At 41.9% G+C, this 8,916-nt stretch overlaps 1 protein-coding gene across 1 annotated transcript; it reads left to right on the top strand.

Moving 5' to 3' along the window:
- Positions 1–929: 929 nt before the first annotated feature.
- vgll4a (vestigial-like family member 4a) lies at positions 930–8,449 on the top strand. The gene is made up of 5 exons (XM_080832445.1): positions 930–1,400; positions 1,847–2,030; positions 2,324–2,549; positions 2,667–2,778; positions 3,027–8,449. Exons 1-5 carry the CDS (start codon positions 1,319–1,321, stop codon positions 3,224–3,226), a joined length of 804 nt encoding a protein of 267 aa, XP_080688571.1. The 5' UTR covers positions 930–1,318; the 3' UTR covers positions 3,227–8,449.
- Positions 8,450–8,916: the final 467 nt, after the last annotated feature.

Raw genomic sequence — 8,916 nt, 5'->3', positions numbered from 1 at the left:
ATGAAACCAAACAGCAAAACAGTCACTTCTGAAACAATGATGAAGAAAGGTTTACATTTAATTCTTAGTATTTAGTTACTTAGAATTATACGCATGCAATATCCTCTGTTTCCTATGCTTGATGATTATTTTTTTTCAGGGTGATCATCCAGTGAATTTTCTTTATCTTGTCTCTTGTTTTACTTACTGTAAAACACTGCACCTGCCTGTTCTGTACATTGTTTAGCATGTTGGTTATGTTCCTTACACATATATTAAAACAGCACTATGGAGTTGGGTCTTAAAAAAGCATTATACCTAAAAGCATGCAGAAGGAAATACCACAAACAACCCAGCAGACACACAGACATGCTAACATTCTAACTGTTTTTGTTAAAACTACTTTTTTGTAGGGTGGTCCAACCCAGAACACAAAACGACATAGTGTACAGCCTGGACGGCTAGTGGGAGCAACAGATGTGTTTGTCTTTCACATGACCACATACATCAAAATGTATTTGAAGATGATAACAAAAGTAGTTGCTCAAGAACATACCTCAAAAAGAGGCAAATTCTTGCACAATGTTGCTTTAAATAACACTTTTTTGTGTATCTACTTTATTTACACGTTACAATAGAGGCTATAATGCATGTAGTTAATGTTCTCGCATATTGGGGTTTGCGCCTTTGCGCAAATTGTCTCATTCGCCTCACTGCGCAGTTCTTCATCCTACGTCAGAACCTGTGAGTCAGAGCTTGCTGGCTAGCAAACAAGTTAGCCAACTCGTTAGCTGGAGTAAGTTAGCAATCGTGTTACATTGAAGCTACGTTCTTCACAGCGGGCTGTGAAAACTGGCGCGTCTCCTTGGTTTAAACACGTTGTTTTGAAAACGTGTCGTAGGAATTAATCGACTAAATATATAACATAAGTTATCCAGGTGTTCTTTCAAAGCGTTTTTGTTTTAATATTTGAATTTATCCGATTTTTAAATTACTATACCGTTTTGTTTAGTTGGCTAGCTTGTTAGCATTAGCCTAATGTCAGTAAAAGTTCGCCGTTATTCACAAAGTAGTGAATATTGCTAGCTTGTTGTTCATCTTAGCCAACTCGCTACGTCGACAAAAGTACGACACCTTAGTAGAGTAACGTCAGCTTATCGCTTGCTAGACATTAAACGTTTGTCTGATACTTAACAAAGCAAGCGCCGTTTGTTGTGACCATTTCCTTGACACATACAGTGAAGGAGAGAAAATACATTAATAGCTTGCCCGCTAGCTGAATTAGAGGCTAGCTTGGTTAGTCCTTTTAAGTTAGCTAGCTAGTTAGCTAACTAGCTAAATGCTTATCACGAGAATGGACCTGTTGAACTACCAGTACTTGGACAAAATGAACAATAACATTGGGAGACTACACTATGAAGGTAACGTAACAGCTTGGCATTAAAATGATTTGTTTCGTTTTAGCCATCCTGGCTACAATAACTTAGCCCATATTACTATCGGCAACAAGTAATAACAATGTGACGTCAACTATGAAGGGACATCTCACTGGTAACTTAATTTAATGTTGTGATGTTTAACACCCGTGCGATTTAGTCATTAACTCATTACTTACTTGTATTTGTATCTGGAAGTGTTACTGGAAAACTATACTAACGTCCTAACTATTAACTGACTACTTTGTGATAATGTGTCGTTCATGTTCAACGGGTTAACGTTATAACGTTTTTCTTAACATTAAAACGGTTGAAGGGGGGGGAAGGAAAACATATTTAACGTTTCCGTGAAATGTAGGCGTAGCCTGGCATAAGTTGATTTTTATGTGTATATCAATGATTTCTCATGAAACGGACTGTTTCATTTCCAGATGAGTCAGGTCTCACAGGAGAGTCCAGGATGCAACCCATGACCTCTTCCATGGGCAGTTCCAGAACGGGGCCCCCTCCCGTAAGTCCGAGCAAAAGAAAATACATTGGGGAGCACATTGAGGACCGCATTGATTGCGACAATGAGCACGTGACCAAAATGAGCCGACTGTTTGCTGCACAACTGTGAGTAACAGTGATGTGACACTAAACTTAAATGTTTATGTAATTCTGTAAATAATTGAAACCATTTTGTCCAAACTCATATTGATTTTTTTGTGTATTATGATATTTCCGTTAAGGTTTTAGCAACATCTTATGGTTATCTCCGTAGAAAGCTGACATCGATGGCTTGTTATTATTGATTTGCCTTTGGCCTGAAAGTACACAGACTTAGAAAATGTACGCCCCACTTGGGCTGTGAGTTGTTTTGGTTAAAAGTATCCCTCTATATAAACAGATGTAATTGTTTTGTATAGGAGGGCAAAATCTTCCAATGGAGACAACAGTCAAGACCCATGGAGTCATGCCCACAGTCCCTATGAGTATCCCTCCTCTGCCATTAACAATCTCCATGGTAACTTAGTGTATGCACCCTTGCCTATCTTTGCTATGGACCAACCCTTGGCTCTGACTAAAAACAACATGGACACTGGGCGAACCTCCACAGCTTTGCCAGTCACCGGACCAGTGGAGCGTCAGCAGGTTTGTGTTTGTTTGTTTTAACATAGAATGGTTTCATTGTTAACAGTAGGCATGTTGTAGCCTCAAGGAAAACCTAACCATTTGCTTTTGTTGTTATTGTTTGTTGTTGCCCCTTAGAATCGCCCCTCCGTGATCACTTGTGCCCCTGCGAGCAATCGCTCCTGTAACCTGTCTCACTGCCACATGTCCCATGACAGCTGCGACTCAACCTCCAAGAGCAAAGGAAATGGTAAGGGCTCTTGCACCCCGAAGCTTCCTGTCTTTGTTTTCTGCCTTTGCATTCAGACATGACACCTCTGCATATGTCCAATTGTATACACAATGCAGATAATATGCACGCTGATATCTGTGCTGTTCATTGTTAATGGTTGTACGTAGATACAAATAAATATCGAATTGAATGAGTAATTCGTTTCAAACAGTGATTTACTATTCCTTCTCTTCTCTCTTCTCTCTTCTCTCTTCTCTCGTCTCCAGCCAACATGGTCTGTGACCCTGTGATCGAGGAGCATTTCCGCCGCAGCCTGGGCAAGATTTACAAGGAGCCAGAGCCAGCCTCCAACTCTGTGTCCATTACGGGCTCTGTGGATGATCACTTTGCCAAAGCCTTGGGTGAGACCTGGCACCAGATCAAGGCCAAGGGTAGTGGCTCTCGGAGCCCCAAGTCCTCGTCGTAAAAAAAAAAAAAAGTGGCGACAGACTACAAATGTCATCCCCTTGATGAGGTCATAGGAAATTACGGTCCCCTACCCTTCCCCCCTTCTCCCTCTGCAAGCATTTTTGCCTTAAAGTGCAGCTCTTTGACGGTATACTTCCATTTATAGCCAAACTTAGACGAGCATTGAACAAGACTAGGGAAATTATATTGCAAAGTGGTAGACCAGAGAAAGGTGTTATTGTTTATATATAAAATTAGGCCAAATAGCCAGAGATTAACGTGATAGACATATAGGCCTTGGAGCTTGGCTACCAAAGAAATCTTAGTGTTAACAAGCCATTGTTTCAGTGATATCCTTTCACCCTGGCTCTTTAACTTTTATCTTAATATATTATGTGTGTATTTTTTTACTTGAAATGGACGGTCAAGGCTGGTTTTGCACTATGGCATGAGTTGCTGGTAGAGGAGTTATTGGAGCCTATTGACAAAATCGAGCATCTGGCCATTCGAATTATTTTATTATTTTTCACTGCCTTTTTTTGCCTCACACACCTGAAACTGCCAACGTTTCTTGGGTGGAAGAAGGCCCCACTACACTCATTGAGCAGATGTAAATACATGTTAATTCATAGGAGAGGTGTAAAATTGATTTTTACACCTTACCTAAAGCCCAAACAAGGCCCAGATGGACGCTGGAGGCTGCCTAGAGCAGTGGTGCGTGGCGGGTTTGGGTGATAACTGTGCCGTTGGCAGCCGACATCAGCCAACCTCACTGGTGTTACCATCCCAGAAGCACCAAATAGGTGAAGCACAGTGCTGCCTGTGATTTTATTTTTCTTCTTTTTTAATTATTTTGAGGAAATTCAAAATGTTTAATAGAGTTCAGCGGGGAAACTGCCGGGGTTAAGGAATCGTAGTTAAGAAATGGTTCCCGGGCTGATCTACTGTAATTGCAGCCCTAAGTATACTGAATATTGTCTTTTTTTTTCTTTGGCTGTCTGTTAGGTAATGAGAACCAGCAGGACTAAAGAGACTGTTTGGCTGCTGTTAGGTGCTTGTTCATTTACCATCTATCATGGTTTGCACTGCATGACTTAGAGAGAGAGCAAACATCGACTGATGGCAGAGTGTGGTCGTCACTCTGTAGTACATAGTATACTCAACACATTTTTAAACATGTAGTATGTACTATACTGCATATGTTTTTAACATGAAGAATATACTATACTGCATGTTTTTAACATGAAGAATATACTATACTGCAAATGTTTTTAACATGTAGTATATAGTATACTGCATACGTTTTTAACATGTAGTATATACTATACTGCATACGTTTTTAACATGTAGTATATACTATGCGGCAAATGTTGTTAACATGTAGTCCAAAAATGTGCAAAACATGATGAAACTGAACAAGGTCTGACGCCTTTTTAAACTCACACTCCAACTTTTAATTTGTTTTCATAACAATTTTGGTCTGTTTTGTCAGCTTTCGCCTTTTTGTTTTGGATCCTTTTGAGCACTGTCGTTTGGTCACCATTGACCGGTGGTGTAAAGTAGGCCTACCGCTTACAACCGCATGCTTGCAATAGCTGGTATCTATTACAAACCATATCATGCTCTATGCTAATTACTCTCAGATTTCGTTTTATTTTTGTCAGTAACAGTTTAAGAAATACTTACTGCTGGCACAGTTATTGTACTCAATATATTTTTTATATCAATACTCATACGTTTGCCTCTCGCTTCAAAGATAAAGGCCTCTGGAAAGGCAAGCCGCTGCGTTGAGGGGGCTAGGTCTCCCCCTCCCCCAATCACTGCAGCGCAGGATGCGTTGGCTTCATGCAGAACTGTATCATGTAGCAATCAAACTCTTAACATCTGCAGACTGGTCTACTAATAATGAACTCTTCACTATCTGTTATTTTTGTTTAAAAAAACTTTTTAAAGACGATTGCCTTTTTTTGCAAGAGGACTCTGAATGAAGAGGGCGTACATTCCTAGCTTTGGGTCACATTCCGCCCAGGTGCACAGGTGTGCTTGGAAAGGAATCCAATCCACTGGGTCAGATGGAGACCTCCCATGCTGATGACGACACACTGGGTGTTGCAGGCGGTCTCATTTTAATATCTTTTCCGTTATGGTCTATGGTGGTGATGTGGGTTAGCAAATCTCTCGTCCATTTCATCTGTTTCCAGACTGTTGTCTGAGTTAACTGACACAGTTATGAACGCTTTACCCTTGACATTTCTCAAATTAGCACAATTTGTGGCTACCTCTGACAAATGTGTTGGATTGTGTGAGAGATACGCAGTGGTTGAACATAAAAGTTGACAACATGAGTGGCGGCCAAGACACTAATTAGGTGATGCTACTCTGTGAACGGTGTCCTGATACTTTATACGTCTCGTGGAACTACTCTGATGCTTCAGTACTTCATTAATTTGGCCGTAGAAGACGAGCAACTCACTCATCTTGAAAAAATTCACTCCGTTCTCAACAGTTCTGTTTTGGTCTGCTGGGTTAGGCCATGTGTGCTTTCAGTGGCCGCATGGTAGCCACTGAAATCTTTGTTAGGTGTGCTTGCGCATGCTCAAGCCTGCTGGCCTGAATTTGTTACTTCATTACAAGGGTGTGAGTCTTGTGACAACTTGTTGAAATTGTAGTACTGGGTTGAGATGAGAGCCCATACTAAAAAAAGCCTGGCCTTTTGTATTTTAAACCTAGCCATCAACTTGTCAAAAGCACCGCTCACCTTTGCTGTTGCTTTTTTGAATTTGCATCGTGACTTGGAGCCATTGGGATTGGTTAGGAAACTTTAAAACACAATAAATATGCCATCATCCCTACGCATATTTAAACCAGATTCCCAAATGTTGTGGGAGGGCTGTATTGACTCCAGATCTCCACTACTGTCTTTCAATCTCTTAGATTTATATATCTTTGCCTTTTTTCCTTTGGCTGTTTTTTCCTCTCTAATGAAAGAGATGGAGAGGCACTGACCGTGTGAGAAGGGTCAGCCATGCATGATATGGGCCTGTAACAGTGGAAGGGAAATGGCTTTACAAGGAAAGATAGTCTGATTGGCTCGTGCATGGGTGGATGAGTTGTGTGTCCATCTGCAGTGGATGGCAGGGAGGAACCACAGATCACTGGCCCAACACCAGCCCATCCTCTTGGACTAAACAGGCACCTTTGAGAGGTAGCTCCAGGTTCACCTGGCCCAACACCAGCCGATCCTTTGGGACTAAACAGGCACCTTTGAGAGGTAGCTCCAGGTTCACCTGGCCCAACACCAGCCGATCCTTTGGGACTAAACAGGCACTTTTGAGAGGTAGCTCCAGGTTCACCTGGCCCAACACCAGCCGATCCTTTGGGACTAAACAGGCACCTTTGAGAGGTAGCCCCAGGTTCATGACCCCGTTGCTACAGGCACCTATGAGAGGTTGCTCCAGGTTCACGACCCCGTTGCTTTAGGCAACTATGAGAGGTAGCCCCAGGTTCACGACCCCGTTGCTTTAGGCAACTATGAGAGGTAGCCCCAGGGTTCACGACACCGTTGCTGTTTCAGAGGCTCTGAGAGGGCTGTGTCCTCGTTAGCTGCTCATGAGACTTTTTTGTTTGTTTTTTTGTTTGCTTTGCTCACTCTCCACAAATTGGTTAGTTCAGTTCGGTGCCATGCAAGGTAAAGGTGCTGTAGGTAAAATAACATTGAATGAAGCATCAAAGTTTCAGTGTGCAGCGTAGGTAAAATAACATTGAATGAAGCATCAAAGTTTCAGTGTGCAGCGTGTGTAAAAGCCACAATGTAATGGTAGTACAAGAAATGACTCGGATAAACAACCTCTTTATTCATTCGCCTTGTGAAAGTGGGCAGATCACATATACTGATCTTGAGCCTGAAAAAATTCATCATCAAGATCGTCCAAAATGTTTCTGGATGTTCTCGTCCTCTCCCACTCAGTTTCAGTAGCTACTTGAGATTTCGGCCCGCCGCATGTGTCTTTCTCCTAACCTTACCGCGATGCAGCTTATTGCACATTTAGGCCCAATTTACACACAGGTTTTCGCGATGTCGGCGACATCTGCGCGACATCTACGCGTAGATGTCGGGGCGCATTTACACACACTGCAGGAAGTTTCTCAGTTTGCCTCTGTTGATAGCGATGTTGCCTAGCAACACTGTCTGTAACATGCCTTACAGATGTCGGGTCGCGTTTACACGTACTTTGAAGATGTCGGGGACTCCCGATGGGCTGTCGGGCGAATGGTACGGGGCTGTCGGCTGAAATTCGGCCGACATCGGCACACCGACAGTTACATTTGTGTTTAGACGCTGAATAAAGCTGTCGGTGTAAACCCGTGTGTAAATTGGGCCTTAGACATACACACTCCTTTGTTGCAGACAGGTTAGAGAAGCGTTCCGTAGCGTAAGACTGATGGGAGTAAAAAGCCTTATTGACCGCAAGATGGATGCTTTCAAATTTGACAAACACAGCTCATTTGTTTGTGCTGACGCTAAAAAAAAAAAAAACAGTCCATATAGCGCTATAAAAGCTATACATTGTCGGATAGACGGAGCATTCTGGGTGGTCTGTAGAGGAAGTTGTTGAACTCGGCTTTCGAGAATTCTTGGAAGTGTGATGGAGTTTATGGCTCATCATTACCCAGCGTTTAGTGTCAAGGATGTGTTCAGTGGACCCTCATTCAGAGACTCTTGCCATTTCTACAAGCTTTTCAAGTTCATTGTGATTCGAAATGCTTCCTTTTTTATCACTATACTGTATGTGTAAGACTAAGACTATCATTGCGCCGTGCGTGATGAACACTACTTTTTTTTTTTTTTTTTTTTGCCTCAAGAGTAGATGGTTCATGATGGGTAGTTTATTTAATATTCATTATTCTGTCAGCATGCATTTATATCATTTAAAAAAGTTGATCTTTTTTGAAAGACCCGTCATAGGTAAATCAAGTGCAGTTTCGTGGAGGTTGATTTTTTTTGGCGGGATGGCCTAATTGATGACGAGGAGAACACTGAAGACGTCACAAACCAGACCAAAGTTCCTCATCGTGAGAACTGCCCGTTTGATATGGGTCGGTCTGCTGATGCAGGAGTTCAGTGCCGCTGGTCAAAGCATCCATCAAGAGCACTGTATTCAGACATTTCTGTCGAAATGCCATTAACAGTTTGTAATAATGTGTTCTTTACATGGTGGCCTTATTTTTTTTGTGTTTATTAAAAAAAAAAAGAGAAAAATAATGCATTTTATACTCCCTAACCTTAAGAACATTAAAGTGCTTTTATCAGATTTTTTGTGTCAAGGGTATGTTTTGTTACAGGCAGTGAACTTCCAAATTGTGTCATGGTGTGCTGGGGTTCAGTCGAGTGTTTCGGCCTTAAGAAGTCAAAACATTTTAAGGCAGCGACTTGCAGCTTCATGCAAAAACCCTTCACTCCAATAAAATGTCTAAACCCATGTAATCAAACTGAATGCCTTTGAAAGCAGACTTTACAGAGACACCACAGCATCAGCCTTAATCACACACACAAACACACACACACACACACGCATACCTACAGACACACACACACGCTCCATCTGTCACACACTTTTAGCCTTAATGCGAAAAACAGCTCTGCATCAAGTAATCAGGCAAGTCTGCATCAAGCGCTGCGGTGTCTGAATGCTGTGCTATTCCTACCCT

Source organism: Sprattus sprattus (genome assembly GCF_963457725.1).
Source record: "Sprattus sprattus genome assembly, chromosome: 2".
NCBI lineage: Eukaryota > Metazoa > Chordata > Actinopteri > Clupeiformes > Clupeidae > Sprattus > Sprattus sprattus.
Note: the sequence above shows the minus strand (reverse complement) of the source record. Positions and strands in the feature narration are given on the sequence as shown.

Excerpts from the sequence above, each read along its gene's own strand:
- vgll4a (XM_080832445.1), top strand. The coding sequence starts at position 1,319 with ATGCTTATCACGAGAATGGACCTGTTGAACTACCAGTACTTGGACAAA. Across the intron at positions 2,031-2,323 it reads CGACTGTTTGCTGCACAACT|GAGGGCAAAATCTTCCAATG; the intron begins GTGAGTAACAGT and ends TGTTTTGTATAG. Across the intron at positions 2,550-2,666 it reads GACCAGTGGAGCGTCAGCAG|AATCGCCCCTCCGTGATCAC; the intron begins GTTTGTGTTTGT and ends GTTGCCCCTTAG.